Genomic DNA, 23,018 nt, shown 5'->3' on the forward strand with positions numbered 1-23,018 from the left:
CTGCGTAGACAGGAAAGGGGCTACTTGGAGATAGGCTATTCTGGAACAGCTCATTTTGAAAGAAAGCTGCTGTGCACACCTGGCATTTCGGATTAGAGAGCAGCGCTTCCAGGGGCTCTAATCCAAAAGAGTTCTCTTGTGTGTGGAGGCACTATTTCCGAGCAAGGTTCGCTTATTTTGAGGCTTCCCTGTCGTGTAGACGCGTTGCTCTGGAATAACAACTCTGGAATAAACTACTCCGGAATAACTCCCTGGTGTGGACGTAGCCAGAGGGACTCTAGTCGAGCGAATAGCGGTACGTGATCGACAATGCACCTTAGATGGTGCCAGTCCACACCTGATGAGCTCCCCTGTGAACATTCAGGGCAACATGGGAGCCGTGGCTGCTACCTGGAAAGCACCGCGTCGTGCACGGACGGGTGATTCGCTCACGCAACCAACTGCATCTTCTCACTGGGCTTGCCCACCGCCAGAACCACGAGATCCCTTCCACGTGGCCAAGTGCAGACGAGGCCCTGGAGACCCCTCCATTTTGTTTCCAATCCGGCTTCTCTCCTCTCGAGGGACTTTACAACACTGAAGTCCGAGCAAAGGACAGACGACCCATCCTAACGGCGGATGCACTCGAGGGACCCGACTTCATTCTCCCTCTGCTACCAGCCTGCACCAGAGCTGTGCCACCGGGGTGTGTATATGTGGGATGTAACAATTTTAGCTCTTGCCCTTTGTTTCTTCCTTTGTATGAATCACCCCTTCGCTGTGAGCTGCTACAGGCCAGGCCCAGCCCGTTCCTGGCGGGGTCTAAGTTACAACTTGCCCTGGGTGGGCGGCTGCTCCCGTGGGACCGTGTGGTGAGACGGGCTTCACAGCCCCTCACTTGCACAAGGCAGGTACTGGGGGCGGCACCGCAGAACCGGAGTGTGTCCAGCAGGCCTGGGAGCCCCGGCCTGCGCTCCGGATTTGGAGTGCGGCTTCTCTGGATCCGGCTCCTGAGGCCCGGGGCTCCCCCATCACATCCGGCCCACGGCAGGGTGGGGGGGGTGCAGAGTTCCAAGCCCCCCAGGCTGGCTGAGGCAAACCAGGCCAGACCCAGAGCGTGGGCTGTGCCGGGCGCTGGGAGCAGCACTGGGATCCGCTGCAGCTCGCTGCTGTTCCCCTCCGGAGAAGGGAGGAGCAGCAGCAGTGGCCTGGGCAGCCTGCCAGGAGGTATCATCCCGCTGCTCTGATTGGTCAGAATTCCAGCCAATCAGAGTGGCGGGGGCGGCGGGCGGTGCCTGGGGCGGGGGGCAGAGAGCCATGTGCGTCCAGGGGTGCTAAGTTAAGTGCACTCCTCTCCCCTACCCAGCAGCCCCTGCACCCAGAGCCCCACTCCCCCCGATCCCCCACCCAGAGCACCCCTGCGTCCTTCCTGCACCCACCCCCCGACCCTCTCCCAGAGGGGGGGCCCATGGCCGGGAGGTTGTTTTTACCTCTGTGGCCCCCAACCCGGAAAAGGTTCCCCAGCCCTGGGCCAAGGGCACAGCTTGTGTGACGACTTCCTGGCCCGCATGGAGAACAGAAGTGCCCCTGGGACCTTAGAGTGGGGCACCCCAGTCTCGCTGCCCTGGGAAGTGTACCCAGCACCCCCTTGTCACAGGGGAGCCCCGTCCCAGCCACTCCGCTCCCTCACCATTGACAAAGACGGCAAAGCGCAGGAAGTCCAGGTACCGCTCCCCCCCGCAGGGGTTCCAGCCAATGTCGGGGTAGCCCTTGGACAGCAGCATGGGGCAGCTCTGCAGGCCGCAGCCCGCCAGGTACGTCACCACCTGTGGGGCAGAAAGCACAGCCCTGAGGCTGCAGGGAGAGGGCCAGGGGCTGACGGAGCTCGGGGAAGCAATGCCCACTTACCCCCTTGGGGGAGCTGGCTGCAAACTCCCCACCCAACACCCCTTCTCCCCCAGGAGTGTAACTGTCCTGGGCAGCCTGATTCCCCCTGCAAGATGTACTCCCTACCCCCTCCCCTTGCACCCCCGTCCCCCACCTTCTCCAAGTCCTGCTCCTGCAGCGCCAGGGCCAGCTCATTGTTGTCGATGACGGAGGCAGCGGCCACGTCCAAGGGGGTAGAGCCCCGCATTCCTAGGGGAGAAGAGGGGCCGGCCCGGGGGGCAGGGAGGGGTTAGCACCTGGGCTCTCAGGAAGCAGCCCAGTTGTGAGCTGGGCAGCGTGAAAGGAACCAGCTGGCACTTGCACGAGTGTGTGCCACGCTGCGCCCCCTGCTGGACAAGAGGGCATCCCTCCCACATTGCCTGAGCCCCGTGCTGCTGGCAGCTTTGGGCAGCACGCCTGGCTCAGCCCGGCTCACCCAGCCCGATGCCGCTGTTCTCCAGCAGGTAGCTCAAGTGGTCGAACATGGAGCGCTGGTTCTGGCGGCTGATGCGGCAGAAGTAGCAGAGGAAACGGCAGCAGCTGGTGACCATCTTGGGGAAGCGAATCTCCTGCGGCGGCAGGACAGGGTGTTGGAGGGGCTGGGGTGTTCCCCTGCCTCCTTCCCCCAGCCCTGCAGCAGCAGCCCCACCCCTGAGTCACCCTGCAACCCCACTCCTGGCACTGCAGGCACAAGAGCCTCCTATCTCCACAGCCCCCTACACCCCACCCCAGAGCTGGCTGCATCTCCGCCCTGGGAGGGGAGTCCCTGCAGAAACAGCTCCAAACGCCCCACCTCTGAGGCAGCCACATCTGAGCACTGGCAGATGGATCCCTGTATAAACATCCCCCAGAGATGGCTGCATCTCAGCACTAAGCAAGGGGTCCCTGTGAAAATAGTCCCCACACCCCACCCCAGAGGTGGCTGCATCTCAGTACTATGCACGGGGTACCGGTAGAGCCAGTTCCTGCTGCCCCCCAGATGCGGCTGTCTCTGCACAACTTTGTACACTGTGACTGGCCAGTGTCCTGCAGCTGAGGGTGGGGAGTAACCCCGTTCATTGCTCGTGCATTTCCTTTCTGTGCCTGGCCTCAGCTCTGCTGCTCCCGAGCAATGCAGCCGCGCCCCCCGCGTCAGCGCAGGTGGGAAGAGCTGAGGCTAACCACACAAACCCAGTTCCTAGGGCTGATCTCCCTGCAATCTACAGAGCAAGCCAGACGTGACAGGGCACCAATATGAAGAACGAGCCCAGAGACGGACGATGCGTCGGGGACAGAGCAGGTGAGCACCGCTGGCTCCTCCGGCCCCGGGAGCCGGGAACCGGCGTGACCCGTCTGCGTGCCCAGCTCGTGCTGGGCCTCCCCTGCAGCCCCCGCGGCCGGGAGCCCTCGGCTCACCTTGGACTCGCCCCCGCCCAGCACGTTGACCATCACTTCCATCACCGTCTCGTGCATGCCCAGCGCCCGCATCAGGTTGGGGTGCTGGTAGAAGACTTTGTTGTTCATGATGTTCCTGCGGCAGGAGAAAAGGACGGGGCATTCGGGGGCGGTGGGGCGGGCAGACCCGGCCTGACCTGTGCTGTGGCACGGCCCTTGCCACACTGAGGCCACAGTGCTGGGGAGGGATTCAGCCCTGGCGCCCGCCTCCTTCCTCCTGCAATGGGCATCTGGGTGGCGGAAGAGGGGCAGGCCCCGTGGCAGGGAGAGCAGGGGGCTCTGGATCAGGGATGGGGGTGCAGGCAGCAAGACGGCGGGCCCCAGGGCTAGGGGAACGTAGGGCACAGGGCACTGGCAGAGCTGGGGACCCAGGGCCAGGCTAGCAGGTGCCAGGCTCCGGCAGGGACTTGGAGCCATTTCTGGGGGATGGATCCCCACGTGCCTCGGGGACAAGAGGGGCCAGCCCATGGGAGGCAACACATGGGGCCTCAGGAGGGAGGTGGGACATGAACAGGGCAGAGAGCAAGGATGCCCCAGGCCACGGGGCGCAGGCAGCGAGGGGAAGCCAAAGCCTGGAGCTTGGGCAGTGAGGGGACCCCTGGGCTCGGGTACAGGGCATGGGGGGCAGGGGGAGTTACAGGGCGCAGCTTTATGCAGGATCGGGGTGCAGGGCACAGACTGGGGTGCAGGACATGGGCAGCAAGGGGGGCTGCAGGACTGGGGTGCGAGGCGCAGGCAGAGAGGGGACCACTGGGCCAGGCTGCAGGATGTGAGTGAGGGAGATATGCAGGACCACCTTGCAAGGTGTGACGGGGGTACATAGGACCAGGTTGCCCTGGTGGGGCACACACGGGACTGGGGTGCAGGCACAGGCGGGGGGAACTCAGGGCTAGGGTGCAGGGCACACACAGGGCTGGGATGCAGGGCACAGGGGACAAACAGGCGCAGGTGCAGGGTGAACACAGGGCTGGAGTGAGGGGTCAACACAGGCCCAGGTGCAGGGCACACTGGAGGCCAGGGTGCAGGGTGTGGGGAGCACACAGAGCTGGGGAGCAGGGGACACACAGGGCCGGGGTGTGGGGCACACATGGAGCCAGGGAGCGTGGAGTACACGGGGCTGGGGGGCACACGGGGCCGGGGAGCAGGGAGCACACGGAGCTGGGGAGCGGGGGGCACACAGGGCCGGGGGGCACATGGAACCAGGGGGCACACGGGGCTGGGGAGCAGGGGGCACACGGAGTCGGGGGCACACGGGGCCGGGGAGCACACGGGGCTGGGGGGCACATGGGTCTGGGGGAGCGGGGGACACACGGGGGTGGGGGGCACACGGAGCCGGGGGCACATGGAGCCAGGGAGCGGGGAGCACACGGGGCCGGGGAGCAGGGGGCACACGGGGCTGGGGGCACACGGAGCTGGGGGGCGGGGGGCACACGGGGCTGGGGTGTGGGGCACACATGGAGCCAGGGAGCGGGGGGCACACGGAGCTGGGGAGCGGGGGGCACTCGGGGCTGGGGAGTGGGGAGCACACAGGGCCGGGGGTGGGGGGCACACGGGGCTGGGGGCACACGGAGCTGGGGAGCGGGGGGCACTCGGGGCTGGGGAGCGGGGGGCACATGGGGCCAGGGGTGGGGGGCACACGGGGCGGGGGGCACTCGGGGCCGGGGAGCGGGGGGCACACGGGGCGGGGGGCACACGGGGCTGGGGCGCAGGCCCAGGCAGGGCAGTACCCGATGCTCTGGATCATGAGGGTCTCCTCCTCCGGGCCCATCTGCACGATGAGCAGGGAGCGGATCTGGCCCAGGCTCTCCAGCAGGCTCATGGCGTCGCCCACGGAGACGGCGTTGATGGTGTAGGCCCGGGGCAGGGCGCGCAGCAGCTCCCCGATGGCGTCGTACTGCCGGTGCAGCAGGCTGAACATGACGCGCACCAGCGCCGGGCTCTGGACGAAGGACTCCTGCGCCCAGAGCACCATGGTGTGGGAGATCAGCTGCTGCAGGGTGCCTGGAGGGGGGCAGGAGTCAGCGCCAGGCTGGGGTAGCGCCGGGGGGCAGCGCCAGGCCACGGGGGGGTGCGGGGGTGAGAAGGGCTGGTGGTGCCTATGGGCCCTGGGGCCTGGACCCCAAGCCTGGGGCATTGTGGGACCCCCAGCTCAGGAGCTCTCTGCTATGGGAAATACAGAACCCCTGGGGGGCAGCGCCGGTGACAAGGGGACCCCGGAAAGGCCCCGGGGGCAGGGCCGGTGCCAGGCACCCTGGGGGAGGGGCGGGGGACAGCGCTGCGCTGGGGGATGGGAGGTTACCCAACAGCTGCAGCCCCTGTTTCACGTTCCCGGGGCGCTGGGAACCAGCTTCCCTCTGCCGGCTGGGCCGTGTCCTTCTCGCACCGGCGGCGCTGAGCCGGGCGCGGCTCTGGCCGGCCCCCACAAGCTGCCTGGCCAGCGTATGGGGAAGGCCGAGGCCCCGGCGCAGCACCGGAGTGCCGCAGGCCCTGTGAGGAGCCCAGCCACCGCGGACGAGCCGGCTGGCGAAGGGCCGGACTGGCTGGGAGCAGCGGCTGCTCCCCACAAACACCTGAGCGACCGGACGGATGGGGCCTTGCCGCTGTGCTTCTCCCCAGCCGGGAGCAGGCAGGAAAGGCCCTGGGGCCTGGCCCAGCCGCCCCCGGCTGGGAGCCTTCTAGCCCAGGGAGCCAGGGCCTGCCAGCGACTGGCAAGTGAGCAGAGATTTGACGTCAGCCTGTGGTTTACTCCGGCCCTGCCCCAGGCTGGCGCAGGAGCTTTGCAATGCGTGTGGGCAGCGGGTTCCTCCGACCAGTCCCAGCTCTCGCCTTCCTCCCGGCTGCTCCGGTGGGCTCGCAAGAGCCCTTCATCGGGGGGGTTCCAGGGCACGGCGCTCCTGGCATGGCTGAGGGCATTGCGGGTACGGCTTCTTGCCAGCCCATGGCCAGGACAGCAATGCTCTTCCAGATGGCTTGGTGCCCCCCACCTGGGCTGTGGCTGCCCTGTGCTCAGCAGCTCGTCCGGAATTGATACGCTCCTTGCCAGGCGGCTGGAGGGGGCGGGAGCAGCACCTCGTGACTGGGGATAAGGCGTGGCGCCAGGCGGCTGGAGCCAGGGGCAGCAGATCGGGGCGAGGGCCAGTGCCAGGTGGCTGGGGAGCGTGGGGGGGTATCCTGGGGCCCACAGCTTAGGAGGTCTCTGCTCTGGCAGATATAAAACAAGAGGGCCCCTTCCCCCCCGGCACGACCAGGGCCTGGCTGGTGTCCCATCGCTACTGGCTGCCGGCTCCCACCCCACTCACTGGGCGCCGGCTCCTCCTCGGGGGGCGGCTCCTCCTCCGGGTCCTTCTTCTTCCGCAAGCTCAGCACCTTCTCCACCAGCGTCATCAGCCGCCGCCGCAGGGATGTGTCCTCCTCCTCCTCCTCCTCCCCGCCTTCAGCCTCGATGCCTGGGGGACACGGCACGCATGGGCCCGGGGATGGGGAGAGCCCTTGGGAGCAGGGGAAGGCGGGAGGGAGGGACCCCAGGCTGGGGAGGTGCAGGAGGGTGCCAGGCCGAGTGGGCCCTGGGCACTGGGAGTGGGGATGGGACACCCGGGGGGCGGGGTGATGGGGTGGTGGGCCCACACCTGCTTGGATGGGCCCCAGGCATGGTGGGGGGGCACCTGGTGGGATGGTCCCTGGGTACAGGTGGGGGGGCTGACACCTGGTCGGACGGGCTGCGGGCACAGCAGGGGCACCCAGGGGGATGGTCCCTGGGTACAGGTGCAGGGGGCTGACACCTGGTCGGACGGGCCGCGGGCACAGCAGGGGCACCCAGGGGGGTGGTCTCTGGGTACAGGTGGGGGGGGCTGACACCTGCTTGGACGGGCCCCAGGCATGGTGGGGGGGTGCCCAGTGGGATGGTCCCTGGGTACAGGTTGCGGGGGGCTGACACCTGGTTGGACGGGCCCCAGGCATGGTCGGGGGGTGCCCAGTGGGATGGTCCCTGGGTACAGGTTGAGGGGGGCTGACACCTGCTCGGATGGGCCCCAGGCATAGCAAGGGGCACCCGGTGGGATGGTCCCTGGGTACAGGTGTGGGGGGCTGACACCCGCTCGGACAGGCTCCAGGCACAGCAGGGGCACCCAGGGGGATGGTCCCTGGGTACAGGTTGGGGGGGGCTGACACCTGGTTGGACAGGCTCCGGGCATGGCAAGGGGCACCCGGTGGGATGGTCCCTGGGTACAGGTTGGGGAGCGGGGGCTGACACCCGCTCGGACGGGCCCCGGGCACCGCAGGGGCACCCGGTGGGATGGTCCCTGGGTACAGGTTGGGGAGGGGGGGCTGACACCTGGTCGGCCAGGCTCCGGGCATGGCAAGGGGCACCCGGTGGGATGGTCCCTGGGTACAGGTGGGGGGGGCTGACACCTGCTCGGACGGGCCCCGGGCACAGCAGAAGGCACCCGGGGGGGTGGTCCCTGGGCCAGGGGGCCTCTCACCACAGTGGCTCAGCAGGTCGGCGTGGAAGTCCAGCAGCTCATCACGGATCTCGTCTGGCACCGGGCACTCCTCCTCGTCCACGCCGTTCTTGAAGTTCAGCAGCATGTTGATCTGGGCGGGGATGTGACAGGGTGAGGAGTGGGGGGAGCACACGGGAGGGGCGAGTGGGCCAGGCCAGGCTCTGCATCCCTGCAAGCCCCAGCCGACAGCCACAGAGCACTGAGGGATGAAGCATCACGCCCTGTCCTCGTCCCTTGCCCTGCGCCACAGCTCCCCCACATCCCTGCCCCACTGATGTCCTGGGGCCTGTGTCGTTCAGGGAGGTGCCAGGGCTCGGTTTGCCGTGCTGGGGAGGTACCAAGGGCTGGGGGTGGGAGCAGCATTGTGCCGGGGAGGTATCAGGAGCCGAGTGTGCAGTGCTGGCGAGGTACTAAGGCTGGGGAGGGGGATCGTGGTGCCGGGGCGGTACCGGGGGCCGGGTTTGCCGTGCCGGGGCGGTACCGGGGGCCGGGTTTGCCGTGCCGGGGCGGTACCAGGGGTTGGGGAGGGGCGTAGCCACGCCAGGGAGGTACCTGCTCCTGCGGCGGGGAGCGGAACTCGCGGGTGCGCCGGGCGGTCTCGGCGGCGGACATGGTGAAGGCCTGCATGAGCTGCCCATAGCGCTGGCGCTGGTTGCTCTGCAGCCGGTCCATGTAGCGCTCCGAGAAGGCGATGATCGCCTCCACCCGGTGCTGCAGCTCCCGGTCACAGAAGTACTGCAGCAGGTTGCACATCTGGGGCGAGGGGCCGGACGTTAGCGCTCCGTGCGCCGGGAGACGCTGACACAGACAGACACCCGCTCCCAGACGGTAACCCTGGGCCCACCGGTGCTGGGAGCTCGGAGCCAGATGTGGGGCCAATGGGGAGGATGGGCCAGCGTCACTGGGGCTGTGGGAAGACAGGGCAGCGATGCCCCTCTCTGCCCTGGGTCCCCCACTCAGCACTACGGGGAGATGGGAGGCAGGGGATCACCCTCTCAGCGCCTCAGAAAGGCAGAGGGCAGGGGGATCCCCCACTCTGCCACAGGGAGACAGGGACGGGGGATCCCCTGCTGTGCACCACAGGGAGACGGGGGCAGGGGGATCCCCCTCTCCGTGCCACAGGGAGACGGGGGCAGGGGGATCCCCCACTCTGTGCCACAGGGAGACGGGGGCAGGGGATCCCCCTCTCCGTGCCACAGGGAGATGATGGGCCGGGCCCAGGAGCCACGGGCCTCTCACCTGCAGCTTGACCGACTCAGGCTGCTTCATCTGTAGCAGCCCCTCCTCCAGCCCCTCGCCATCCTCCTCGCCAGCCTTCACCACGGCCTTCTCCCCCTCCTCCTCCTCCGGCTTCTCTGGCTCGCCCCGCTCCGCCTCGGCCGGCTCGCCGAAGACAGACGGCTCGATCATGCGCAGGACGTGCCGCGTGTCCTCGTCCCCGAAGACGCCCATGACCAGCAGGGTGGAGACCAGCTTGAGGATGGGCACGAAGTGGAACTCCACGCTCCCACCCACCGGGTCGCGGCTGTGCTGCCCCCCGTCCTGCACCGCCTCCGTCAGCATGGCCAGCGCCTTGAGCTTCAGCGCCTCCAGCGGCAGCTCGGGGCTCAGCTGGTACCGCTCGGGGCTGGTGCTGATGAAGCAGGGAGGGGAGAAGTGCAGGGGCGGGCGCAGGCAGGGGCTCATGCCCACGCCGGGCAGGCCAGGCTTGTGGCTGCTCTCAGGGAAGAGGCGGATGCTCTTGGTGGCATCGGTCATGGGCACGATGTACTCGCTGCTCATGGTGAGCCGGGCCCGCCTGGCCGACTCCAGGTGCATGCTCATCAGCAGGTCGTAGTAGCCGCTGCGCAGCGGGCCGGGCAGGTAGGGGCTCTCGATGGCGTACAGCAGCTGCGACTCGTCCACGTGGCTGCACAGGGCGTGGGCCACCCGGTTGTTGCCCAGGGCGCACACGGCGCAGTAGAGCTGCAGGGAGTGGTGGTGGAACGTCAGCAGGTCCTGCTGCTCTGACAGCTCCAGGATGTCGATGCACCTGCAGGGCAGGGGCAGAGGGAGAGCGGTGCCCACTGGTTAGAGGAGGGGCTGGCAGCCAGGACTCCTGGGTTCTGGCCCTAGCAGGGAGGGGAGCAGGGTCTGTGAGTTAGAGCAGGGGCTGGCAGCCGGGACTCCTGGGTTCTGGCCCTAGCGGGGAGGGGAGCAGGGTCTGTGAGTTAGAGCAGGGGCTGGCAGCCAGGACTCCTGGGTTCTGGCCCTAGCGGGGAGGGGAGCAGGGTCTGTGAGTTAGAGCAGGGGGCTGGCAGCCGGGGCTCCTGGGTTCTGACCCTAGCGGGGAGGAGAACAGGGTCTGGTGATCAGAGCTGGGGGCTGCGGGGAGCCAGGTGTGACGTTATCTGACTAAAATATGACCACTGAGTTCACTCGTGCGACCACGATTCTGTGCTTGCCATGAGTCTCACACAATGGGGCCGTGTGACGTGTCCAGGAAGCGCTTCTGGTGCACTGGTTGCCATTAATGTGTGAGCACTTGCGTATCAGTTCTGCATTTGATGCTACGGGCTGCGGCCGCGCGCTTGTATCTCAAGGGGTTCGACTCTGAGCAGCACGAGGGGAGCACGGGGGCGAGTTTGGCAAAAGGTACAATTTGAGTAGCAGTGCTTGACTGACACCGGGCCGAGTCGCACCTGACGACCCTGCCTGGGAGCGTTCAGACAGCAGGGGAGCCACGGCTGCGACCTGCAAAGAACGGAGTCGTGCCTGGACAGGCGACTGGCCCACCTGCCTCCAAACACCATTGTGGGGTGCAATTTTCCACAGCAAAGACCCTGCGATCCCCCCAGGGGCAGAAGACAAAAGGCCGTGGAAACCCCTCTGGTTTGTCTTACAGTCCTGCGTCTCACCTCTGGAGCATCTTTACTGCTGACAAGCCCTAACCAAACCGTCCTGAGGGGGTTGTATTCCAGGGACTTCACTGCTGCTGCCAGTTTCTTCCCCCACTGCTACAAGAACTCTGCACGCGGCGTGTGTGTTGGGTTCCTTTCGCCCGCCCAGCTCCCGCCTTTCTTGCGTTTCATAACTAAACTTTTAGCTACTAAAGGCCTGTGATGATTCTGGGATCAGAACTGAGTAGTAAATGGATCTGGGCGTGTGGTTGGTCCTTTTACTCGATGAGACCGGTCTCCTACAGGCTCAGCCCTCCAGGAGCGCGGCTCGTGGGGACACTGGAGAACTGGCGCGTCTAAGGAGGTGGCTTGTCTGACTTCTTGCCAGCCCGCACGGCGCAGAGACGTGCTCTTTGGGATGGTTTGGTGCCTTAGCATGGAGGACCACCAGGCTTGGGCTGGGGCAGCTTTGCCTCTAAGCAATTGGCCCTAATTTGGAACTCTCCCTAGTGTCCCACTCGAGCCTGCCCTGCTACACCAGGACATCTGTGTTCTATTCCCAGCACTAGCAGGAGAGTGGGGTCTAGTGGTTAGAGCAAGGGGCTGGGAGGCAGGACGCCTGGGCCCTAGTCCAGGATCTGACAGTGAGGGAATGACTGATCCTCAGAGAACATAATCCCTGCCCCATGGCTCAGTTCACCCCTCCCTGCACCACTGAGATGCAGTCACTTCTGGTGTGGGGCGCAGCACTGGTCTGTCAGCCTGACACCTCACTTTCGGCAGGTAAGGGAGAACAAGCAGAACAGTCCTGCGGGGCAGAGGGCAGAGCCAGCAAAGCAGGGCTACTCCCCAGCTTTCACCAAGATGGCTCCCAAAGGGCTGGCCCTCGTGGGACACCCCCAGCATTTGGACCAGCCACTGAGAAGCGATACAAGGGGTTAACAGCCTACTACTGCTGCCAGCTGCTGGAGTCGCTCTCTCAGCTGCCAGGTTATGGGGCTGGCTGGGCTGAAAACACACGGGGAAAGGAGACTTGAGCAATGACGGGCTCCCATGTGCACACACAGAGGAGATGGAGATGGGGAGGCGCTCCGCCTGGCTCTCGCCCTGGGGGTGGCTGGCTGCAGGCGGTGCTCACCGGCTCTCCTCGGGGATGTGCAAGGCCATCATGACCAGGGGGTCACTGCACTCCACCATCCAGCCGTGCCGCTCGCTGACACGGGCTGTGTCCACCACCAGGAACTCGTTGGGCATGCGGCTCCAGGTCACGGGCGTCAGCATCTGGATGAGCAGGCGTGGGGGGCACTGCGGCTCGGGGTTCTTGCGCTCGCTGTGGAACATGGCGGCCGACAGGGGCATGATGTTCTGCAATGGGAGAGAGCTGGCAGCTGAGCCGGGGAGAGAACCCAGGAGTCCTGGCCCCCTCTCTAACCACTAGTCCCCGCTTCCCACACAGAGCGACAGCGCTTCAGTCACAAAGCAAATCCTTCCAGGCTCCCCTCAGCAGGAGCTGCCTGGCTGGGAGGTCAGGAGACTGGGAGACCAGCTGTTCTGGGGAGTGGGGGGCAGGGGCTGTCCTGCGATGAGGTTCAGGGGTCCCCAAGCACTGCACCCCAACGGCAGCCAGGAGTGACCTTTGCTCAGCAGGTAGAACAGGAGGTTTATTAGTCGACAGAGCTGTCCGTGCAGCAGGCAGAGACCGTCAGTCCAACCCACCCTGGGGAGAGGAGCCTGAGGGGGGCCCCATCGAGGCACCAGCCCCCTTCTTTTCCCTCTCCCCTCAGCACAGGCCAACTGCCTTTCCCCTCTCCCTGCCACCTTCTAACCGCCGCCTCTGATTCAAACCAGCTGGGCTCCTCCCCTGCTCCTTGTTCAGGCAGCGAGGTGTTACCTGCCAGCTGAGGTTACAGCCAGCCCATGTCCCTACCTTCATTTTGCCCAGCTCGAACTGGAGGACGTTCTGGCTGGTCGGAAGCACGAAGACAGCTGGGAAGAGCTTGGTGTTTGGCTCCACCTGGTCCAGACGACAGGAGTGAGACACAGCCCGGATGGACGGAGCCAGCACAGCCCTGGAGGCCTGGCTCCCGCCCAGCCCTTGGGTGGACCAGCCGGGGAGGGGCTGGTCTGGTCTGGGGCCGCTCACCTGGTAGAAGGTGTTGCTCTCCTTGCCATTGGCTGTGAAGGTCATGAGGCCCGTGGCCAGGTCGACCAGGCAGCCCAGCACCAGGTCCACGGTGCTGACCCGGGTCTGCTGGGAGCTGCTCACGAAGTCCCCGCCCCACACCATGTAGCAGTTGCTGCGCTTGATGCTGCCGGGTGAGGGGAGGGTCTGGGGTGACTCACCCTCCCGCTGGCCTCTGACCCCTCCTCCAACCCTCCTCTGCCCCCCCAACCCCCACTCCTGAACTCCCCTGCAGCCTCTGGCCCAAGCGGCCTCCTGGACTCCTGCCCCCACAGCCCGGGGGCCTCTCCTGCCTTCTGCCTCGGCCCCATGGCCCAGCCTCCCACCCCCTTGGTCCGCTCCAAATGTAAAGACCCCTGGCTGCCCCCGGGGGGTCGCCCCCTGCTCCCCCACCTGCAGTAGCTCACTCTGCACCCTCCCAGCCCCCCGGCGCTTGCTCGGCGGCAGAGGCCGCCCCCCTCACCTGTCATGGATGTTGCCCTGAGCGTCGCCCATGGTGACGGTGACGGTGCGCACCTTGCTCAGGTCGAAGGCCAGGTCGTGTTGATGGAAGTCGGGGGTCACCCAGCCCACCCAGACGCAGGTGGGCTCCTGGCCCGCGAAGATCCGCACTGAGTAATAGTACTGGGGGTGGGGGAAGGGGAGGTCAGTCCAGGTGGCATCGGCCAAGCTGCTCTGGGGCCAGTACGGACAGGACAGAGCACCCCCTGCCAGGCCCCCAGGCCCTGAAGCACCAAACTGGGGTCAGTACAGGGTGGGGGAGCCCCCCTGGGGGAGCCCTATGCAGGACAGTGCCCCCAGTGCCCCACTGAGGCCAAGGGAGAGCACCCCCTGCTGATTCCCCTGCCCCCAGGGGAGCTCCCTGCAGCAGGATGCCCCTTGAACCTCGCTGGGGTCATCACAGCTGGGCAAGAGCACCCCCTGGCACCCCCTCACCACCGTGCTGCACTGGGGTGAGTATGGACGGAGTAGAGTGCCCCCAGGGGAGCCCCTGACCCACGGTGACCCCAGCGCACTAGCGAACGGGCGCGGCTAACGGGGGAGCTTGTCGAGAGAGGTCGGAAGGGGACAGGCACACCTGGCATCCCTAGAACTAAACTAAAAGCAAAACCACCTGACTTTTCAAAAAAAAAAAGAAAACTTATCGAGAGACTCATTAGCGCCAGGAGTCGAAGGAGAAAGCGGCCGACGCCCAGCGGCAGAGCGGAGGCTGTCCCATTTCCTGCACCCAAGGTAGCCTGTATGTACATAGCATCCTATGGACAGGTGGGATACGCGTGCGTCTGGTGCATGGAGCTCCTGGCCCTCGGTGGCTGCATATGGACTTCGGAGGCCAGGGTGGCTGAACTGGAGGAGGTACGGGAGGCAGAGAGGCTCGTACATGAGCCCTTCCAGGACAGAGCAGAGCTGCCCCACCCCGGTCACACAGCCTCTGGGGGAAGGAGAACATCCAGCAGGAGCAGAGGGAACCATCCCGCAGCTGGGACTCTCCTTCCAGATGAGGCTGTGGCCTCCTCCGGCAGCGAAGAACCTCTCCAGCGCAGGGCGCTCCAGGCGTTAGGAAAGGGCAGGTGTGAGTAACCTAGGAGCCCATCATGAGCAGCATAGACAGCTGGTGACAAGTAGCAGAGAGGTCGCCGTGTTAGCCCGTAGCCGCGAGCACAGCAAGCAGCCCTGTGGCACCTTAGAGACTAACGGACGTTTTGGAGCATCAGCTTTCGGGGGCAAAGACCCGCTTCATCGGATGCATCTGACAAAGCGGCTCTTTGCCCATGAAAGCTGATGCTCCAAAATCTCTGTTAGTCCAGAAGGTGCCACAGGACTTGCTGCTGTTGTCATAGACAGCCGGGTTTGTGATGACCCAGAGAACCGTATGGCGGCTGGTCGGCCTGGTGTGAAGGCTGCAGATCTCTCAAGACATGTAGATAGACTTGTGTGTAGTGCTGGGGAGGAGCTGGTGGTTGCGGCTCAGGTAGGTACCAATGACATAGGGAAATGCAGGCGAGGTCCTGGAGGCCTAAATTAGGCTGCTAGGTGAGAGACTGAAATCCAGGATCGCAACGCTAGCGTTTTCTGAAACACTTCCAGCTTCCTGTGCAGGGCCGGGTAGGCAGGCAGAACAGCAGGGTCTCACTGCGCGGGCGAGATGATGGTGCAGGGAGGGGGGGTTTAGATTCATTAGGAACTGGGGAAACTTTGGGGGAAGTGGGAGCCTATACAGGAAGGATGGACTCCACCAAAACCACAAAGGAACCAGGCTGCTGGCACTTAGCATCACGACGCTGATAGAGCCGTTTGTAAACTAAGGTCTGGGGGAAAGCCACTGGGGGTGGATGTATCAGCCAGAGACATCCCTTAGGAGAGGGCTATTAATAGATCCTCCATGTCCTAGTAAAGAGGGGAGGAGGGAAGATAATAAAATATAGGCAAGATCAGATGGGAAACAGTCAAATGAAGACGAGCAAAGTGCTTATGCGCTCTATCGCTGGAAGTCAAAATCATAAGATGGGCGAACTAGAATGCCTCATCTTGAGTGAGGCTACCGAGATAACGGGCATCAGAGAAACTTGGTGGAATGAGGATAATCAATGAGAGACAGTCACAGCAGGGTACTAAATATAGGGGAAGGACAGAACAGGTAGTGCTGGTGGAGGACTGGCACTACATATAAAGGGGAAAAAAGAATCAAATGAAGTAAAAATAGAAAATGAACCAAACTGTCCCACACGATCTCTGGGGATAGTAATTCTGTGCTCTAGTAAGAACAGAGCAGTCGGGATATATCACCGACCTCCTGAACGGGATGATGATAGTGACCGTGAAACACCAAGTGAGATTACAAAGGCTATCAAAATAAAATGGCTCAGTAATAATGGGGGATTTCAACTATCCCCGTATCGACTGAGTACACGTCCCCACGGGACGGGATGCAGAGATACCATTTCTTGACTGCTTCTTGGAACCCTCAAGGGGAGTGGCAATTTCTGAGTTAGTCCTACGTGGAGCACTGGATCTGGTCCAGGAGATGAATATGGCTGGACCACCTGGAAACAGTGACCACAATATAACTAAATTCAACGTCCCTGGGGTGGGACTAACACCACAGCTGCAGCATCTAATTTCAGAAAGGGGAATGACAGAAAAATGAGGAGGTTAGTTAAACAGAAAGGGGAAGAAAAGGAGCCTTGTACTCTCTCAAATGAAATGCAAAAATATAATTAGGAAGGCCCAAAAGGAAGATGAAGGGCAGCTAGCCAAAAACTTAGAGAGCAATAGCGATTTTTGGAAGTACACCAGAAGCAGAAAGCCTGCTAAGCAACCAGTGGGGCCACCTGCTGACCAAGACACTAAAGGAACATTCAAGGACAATAAGGTCACTGGAGAAACTAAATTAATTCTTTGCATTGGCCTTCATGGCTGAAGATGTGAGGGAGATTCCCCAACCTGAGCCATTCTTTGTAGGTGACAAACCTGAGGAATTGTCCCAGGTTGAGGTGTCGACAGAGGAGGTTTTGGAACTAACCAATAAACTAAACAGTACTAAGTCGCCAGGCCCAGGTGGCATTCAGCCAAGAGTCCTGAAAGAACTCCAAAGGGAAATTGCGGAACTATTAACTGTGCTTTTTCACCTATCCTTTAACTCATCTTCTGCACCTAATGAGTGGAAGACAGCTAATGTGACACCATTCTTAAAAAGGGCTCGAGTGGTGATCCTGGAATTACAGGCTGGTAAGTCTAACATCAGTACCAGGCAAATTAGTTGAAACTATAGTAAAGAACAGAATTGTCAGCCACACGGCTGAAGGTAATTTGTTGGGGAAAAGCTTACAGATGTGGTCGCCTCATCTCAAAAAAGCTATCTTGGTATTTGAAAAGTTCAGAAAAGGGCAACAAAACTGAGGAGGGTTTCGAATGGGGGCCACATGAGGGGAGGTTAAACAGACTGGGGCTTTCCACGTTAGAAAAGAGGATATTAAGGGGGAAACGGTAGAGCTCTGTAAAATTGTTACTGCTGTAGAGAAAGTGAATCAGGAAGTTATTTACTTGTTCCCAGAACACTAGAACTAGGGGTCACCAATAGAGTGAATGGGCAGCAGGTTGAAAACAAACCAAGGGAGGGATTTCCGCACACAGGGCGCAGCCGGCCTGTGGAACTCCTCGCCGGAGGCTGTTGTAAAGGCCAGGACATTAACAGGGTTCAAAGACGAGTTTGATAAACCCCCGGTGGTTGGGTCCATCCGTGGCTGTTAGCCAGGCCGGGCAGGGATGGGGTCCCGAGCCGTGTTTGTCAGGCGCTGGGAACGGGCAAGAGGGGGTGGCTCACTTCACTGGGTGATGACCGGCTGTTTGGTTCACTCCCTCCGGGCACCTGGCTTTGGCCACCGTCGGCAGCAGGACACTGGGCTGGATAGAGCTTTGGTCTGACCCCGCCTGGCCGTTTTTATGGCTGTTTGACTGCTGCACTGGGGCCGGCATGGAGAGGGGAGTGCGCCCCTGCTGAGCCCCCTTCTACCTCCATCCCTCCACACCGTCGCCCAGCCCCTCCCCATACCCCGCAGCAGGCGCCCCCCAGCTCTCCCCAGGGCCGCGCTGGGGGCTGCAGCAGCGTTCCTGGTCCTGCCCGCCGGCGTGCAGAACGAGCCCTGCGGGGTGCCGCAGTGCGGAGGGGCCTGTGACTCAGCATCCCTGTCGGCACACGCCACAAAACTCGTCCCGCGCGGGGCCGGGATGGGTGCAGGCCTGGGTGCGGGAAGAGGCTGGGCGCTGGGGCCGGGGGAGGAGTGCCTGTTGCGCAGCTGGGAGAGGTCCCTCTGCCCATTGCAGCAGGGCCGGGGCCTGGGGAGAGACAGCTCTGCCTGCCACGGCCCTGAGCTCCTGGACGGGGATTAATAGGCGCAGCTTCGAGTGAACTTAGAACAGCCTTGACCAGGGAGGGGGGCCCCCTGCTGCGCCCCCCCCGCGCCCAGCAGCACGGCGCCCCCTGCTGCGCCCCCCCCCGCGCCCAGCAGCACGGCGCCCCCTGCTGCGCCCCCCCCACGCCCAGCAGCACGGCGCCCCCTGCTGCGCCCCCCCACGCCCAGCGGCACGGCGCCCCCTGCTGCGCCCCCCCACGCCCAGCGGCACGGCGCCCCCTGCTGCGCCCCCCCACGCCCTGCAGCACGGCGCCCCCTGCTGCGCCCCCCCACGCCCTGCGGCACGGCGCCCCCTGCTGCACCCCACCCACGCCCTGCGGCACGGCGCCCCCTGCTGCACCCCACCCACGCCGTGCGGCACGGCGCCCCCGCTCAGCCCCTCCCCCACGCCCTGTGTCACGGCGCCCCCTGCTGCGCCCCCCCCCACGCCCTGTGTCACGGCGCCCCCTGCTGCGCCCCTCCCCCACGCCCTGCGGCACGGTGCCCCCTGCTGCGCCCCCCCATGCCCTGTGGCACGGCGCCCCCGCTCAGCCCAGTACCGTGGTGGTGTTCATGATGATCTCGGGGTCGTCACGGTCATCGGGCACCACATCCTCCTCCAGCCGAGGCACAGAGGGCACGACAGGGGGCGGGGCCATGAGCGTGGCCTTCTTTGCCTTGAACAGGAAGCTGAGGGTGCACAAAGAGGGGGTCAGCCGGGGTGAGCGCCCCTCCCCTCGGAGCAGGCACAGGCGGGCAGGGCCCAGCCAGGGCAGCCCCTGTGCTGGGTGTGCGGCAGGCAGGCACTGCCGGCGGTGAGTTACCGGCCCCCACCCGTCACAGCCCTGGCTTAATACCTCCAATGCGGGTCAGAGGGGACAGGCCCCAGGCCGCATTCCCAGCCCCCAACCCCGACCCAGCCAGGCCGTGCCCTGGGGACAAACCGAGACAGCACCAGCCTGCGGCGGACAAGCCCCACGGCCCTTTCCCTGCCCGCAACCTCGCTGGACTGTGGGCTGAACGTGCGAATTGTCGTCACCTCTGCTCTACGTTTGTGCCAACCCTGGGGCGACCTGGGCGGAGGGAGGCGTCAGCCGCCAGCGGGCGAGTCCCTCCTTTGGTCTGCACTGCTCAGGCACGTGCGCCGTCAGCCAGGGGCTGTGTGCCGGCATTGCAAACGTCTGGTCACGGAACAGACACTTGGAGAAACTAATTTCCTTCCCCCCAGGCCCGTCCTGCCGAGCTCCTTCGTCAGCTTGTATCGCGGGGCTCTCCTGTCCCGCTGTTGAACTCTCTTCGCCTCCACTCTCAGCGATCACGCAGCGGGATTTCCCAGAGCTGAAGAAGCAGGTCTGTCCCGCGGAAGCTCATGGCCTCCTAAATTGTATTCACCATCATCAATAACGGTGGGCTCAGCGCCGTGGGCGTCTGATGCCTCCCTCGCTATTTCCTTCCAATAAATTGTATTGGCGGACTTCAAAGTGCTTCAGGACAGCGGTTTTGTCTTGTGCCTGGGAGAACATCACAGGCTTGGCCAACGCACGTGTGATGGGGCTCAGGGGTCCCCAAGCTCTGCACCCCGGCTGCAGGCAGGAGTGACTCTCACTCAGCAGGTAGAACAGGAAGTTTATGAGGCGACAGAAGCCCAGTTTCTCACAGAAGAGTCAGTGCAGCCATCCGAGACAGTCATTCCAACCCGTCCTGGGGAGAGGAGCCCGAGGGGTGCCCCTCTGGGGTGTAGCTTCCCCCCTCGCCAGGCTGGCTCTTTCCAGATCCCTCTCCCCGCCAGCCTCCAACTGCTTCCGATTCAAAAACCCCAGCTCGGCTCCTCCCTCCTCTTTGTTCAGGGCTGAGGTGTTACCTGCCAGCCCAGGTTATAGCCCCAGGGTCATCCTTAGCTGCTGAGAGCTGCTCTGCTTGTCTCACACATCCAGCCTGAGTCTCACACATGCTCTGCCCCGACTCCATCACAGCATGGTGAAAGCGGACAGCAGCAGCGCGCTGACAATGCGCCTCAATGTGGTGTCAACCACACCTGAGGGACTTTGCTGTGCAGGTTCATACCAGCAAATCAGCCACAGCCGCTGCCCACAAAGGACGGAGTCAGGCCTGGCCAGGCTCATGTGACAATCTCCAGCTTGGGTCCCTTTTTCAAACGGAGAACAACGGGATTCCCTCCACGTGGGCAGAGGTGTAGCAAGGGCCCCAGAGGTTCCTCCGTTTGTCCTCATTCCAGCTCATCACTTGAGGGGCTTCTTTGCCATGAACTGACTCTGCCAGGACTGGTGCCCCGTCCTACTCTGGTAGTATTGGCTGTATTCCAGAGGCATGTTTTAAAACAGCCATTTATTCCACCTCTGCCCCAGGCCTGCACCGAGGCCTTGCAATTGGTCTGCGTCGTCTGATTCCTTCAGCAATTTCAACCGCCACCTTTGCTTTCTCTCTCGCTATTCATAAACCTGGAGCTGTTCGATTCGGAAGGACGGACGGGCCCAGCGAGCTCTTGGGGGTCAGATCTGAGGCAGAAGGTGACCTGAGAACGCGGCTGGTGCTTTGGGATGAGAAGAACCTGTTCGGATTTGCTGAGACTAGTTTCTATAACTTCTCATCCGTGTAAGGAGGGGTACTGGCTGTGGCGCAGGAAAAGCCGGAGTGCCAAGGAGGTGGCTCGTGCGACTTCTTGCTGGGCGGCGTGGGGAGCAGAAGTGCTTTGTGTGACTGGTTTGGTGACTCACACTGGGGGACTTGCAGGCTTGGGCTGTACGTAGCAGCTCAGCCCGATTTAACCCTCTCAGCAGTGTCCCCAGAACCCCACTATATCACACTGCGCCCCCCCCAGCCAGCTGGTCCCCCAGCCTGGGGCCGGATCACAGGCAGTGCCCCCCGGAGGGGATAGGCCCCAGGACCTGTTCCCTGCTCCCCTGAGGCAGCTGGTCCCCCAGCCTGGGGCCGGATCACAGAGGGGTGCCTCAGAGGGGTAGGCCCTGTGCCCCATCCCCTGCCCCTCATGGCTCCTCACCCCCTCTTGATCTTGTTCTTCTCCGATGTCGCATCCTTCTCGTTCTCAGCCCGGGGCGGCTCCTTGGGGGTGGGCGGGGGTCCCCCCTGCTTCTCCTTCTCGGCCTCCTCGGCCTCCTGGCGCCCGGCTGACTTCCGCAGCACCTCGAACTCAGAGTCGAGGTCCACGTCCTTGACCTCCTCCTCGGGGATGGTGAGGGCGCGGGTGAGAGGCGTGGCGCCGGGCGTGCACTTGAAAGTCTCGTGGAACTCCACCGGCATGCTGAGGCGCAGGAAGAGCAGCTCATTCACAGCATTCTGCGAGCCGAAGGTCCGGTGCGTCAGCTTCAGGCATGGCGGGTTGTCCACCGTACCGTCGATGCGCAACACCTGGCCGGGGCAGGGGAGGAGACAGGTCATCGCAGGTGCTGACGCAGCGGTTCTGCCGGGCCAGTGCGGGCCTCAGTTTCCCCACCAGGTGACAACTCTAGCCCAGAAACCCCTGCAATGTTCCCAGGTGCAGGTGGGCTGCAGCCCAGAAGGGGGCGCATGTGACCCGCCCTGGGGGAGGAGTCGGATCCTCGAGGGTCCGGCCCACTGAAAGGTTCCTCCAAGAGCCACTTTCGAAACTGGGGGTGGCCCCACCCTGGCGGCTCAGGGAGAGGTGCAGGGAGGGGGCCTGGCTCGGAACAGGGTGGAGCAGGCCCCCCAGAGGAGCCCCAGCCTGTCCCCATGCGGTGCGCCGTGAGGCAGAGACCCCTTGGGGCCAGCTGGCACGGGGGAGCACTGGGGGACGGGGTAGAGGCTGGCACCGCAGGTCACCGGCAGTCGGCCCCAGGGGGCAGCAGCAGGGGCATTGCTGACAGAGACAGCAGGTGCTTGGCTCCCCGTCTGCCCCAGGCGGGCACTGGGAAAGCGAGGCAGGGCCCGGGCGACCCCCCACAGCAGCGCACGTGAGCTCGGGGCTGGGAGGCAGACGCAGCCCGGGGCAGGACCGGCCATCGGGGCCCTTGTTCCTGCCCAGCAGCAGCTCTAAGGGGGGCAGCGAGGGGCTGACAGCCCGGCAGGCCCAGGGAGTGTCACTCCCCCTTTGTAATGTGCCCCCCACCTGGTCCTCCCCAAGCTGCCCCCATTCAGGGAGCCCCACCCTGTTCCCCAGCCTCACAGCCAGAGGTGAGGGGGCCCCTGGCCCAGCCCAGCCCCTCTGCAGCCCCCTCACCTCGTAGTGGGGGTGCTCGGGCGGGATCGGGGAGAACTGGGGCAGGCTCTTGCTGAACCACATGCTGATGTCGCGCTTCATGTTGATGGCGAAGGGCTCGAAGCCCTCCTGCAGGCCGCAGATGGGGAAGTACCGCAGGCTGCCCACCTCCTGGCCCAGGTTGAGACGACCCACCTGGCCCAGGCCCAGGCTGAACACCGGGAGGAAGCCTGCAAGGCAGGGCAGGGCCGGGTCCAGCGAGGTCAGCTCGGCCTGGCAGGCCCACCCTGTCCCCACCCCCGCCGCTTGGTCTGCATGGCCTAGCACCCCCCACAGGGACGTCAGCCACCACCCCCCAGTCAGTGTGGCCTGGCGTGCACCTCCCCAGGGATGGCACAACCCCCACTGGGTCAGTACAGCCTGGCGCGCACCCCCCAGGGATGGCACAACTCCCACTGGGTCAGTACAGCCTGGCGCACACCCCACAGGGATGGCACAACCCCCACTGGGTCAGTGCGGCCTGGGGCACACCCCCCAGGGATGGCACAGCCCCCACTGGGTCAGTACGGCCTGGCACACCCCCCCCAGGGATGGCACAGCCCCCACTGGGTCAGTGTGGCCTGGGGCGCACCCCCCAGGGATGGCACAGCCCCCACTGGGTCAGTACAGCCTGGCACACACCCCCCAGGGATGGCACAGCCCCCACTGGGTCAGTACAGCCTGGCGCGCACCCCCCAGGGATGGCACAACTCCCACTGGGTCAGTACAGCCTGGCGCGCACCTCCCCAGGGATGGCACAACCCCCACTGGGTCAGTACAGCCTGGCGCACACCCCCCAGGGATGGCACAACTCCCACTGGGTCAGTACAGCCTGGCGCGCACCTCCCCAGGGATGGCACAACCCCCACTGGGTCAGTGCGGCCTGGCACACCCCCCCCAGGGATGGCACAACCCCCACTGGGTCAGTACGGCCTGGCGCACACCCCCCAGGGATGGCACAACTCCCACTGGGTCAGTACGGCCTGGCGCGCA

General features: G+C 64.2%; 1 protein-coding gene across 1 annotated transcript in view; it reads right to left on the minus strand.

Moving 5' to 3' along the window:
• The window catches only part of RYR1 (ryanodine receptor 1), a 123,555-nt gene that overhangs the window by 64,225 nt on the left and 36,312 nt on the right, over positions 1-23,018 (minus strand). Inside the window, 16 exon segments of the mRNA XM_075015975.1 lie at positions 1,670-1,805; positions 2,021-2,115; positions 2,342-2,474; positions 3,301-3,415; positions 5,067-5,340; positions 6,639-6,785; positions 7,818-7,929; positions 8,391-8,591; positions 9,078-9,870; positions 11,856-12,082; positions 12,645-12,731; positions 12,861-13,026; positions 13,363-13,523; positions 18,352-18,481; positions 20,811-21,178; positions 22,008-22,216. Coding sequence (XP_074872076.1) covers positions 1,670-1,805; positions 2,021-2,115; positions 2,342-2,474; positions 3,301-3,415; positions 5,067-5,340; positions 6,639-6,785; positions 7,818-7,929; positions 8,391-8,591; positions 9,078-9,870; positions 11,856-12,082; positions 12,645-12,731; positions 12,861-13,026; positions 13,363-13,523; positions 18,352-18,481; positions 20,811-21,178; positions 22,008-22,216 — 3,354 coding nt within the window.

The sequence above is a fragment of the Carettochelys insculpta genome, chromosome 22 (genome assembly GCF_033958435.1).
Source record: "Carettochelys insculpta isolate YL-2023 chromosome 22, ASM3395843v1, whole genome shotgun sequence".
Taxonomy (NCBI): domain Eukaryota; kingdom Metazoa; phylum Chordata; order Testudines; family Carettochelyidae; genus Carettochelys; species Carettochelys insculpta.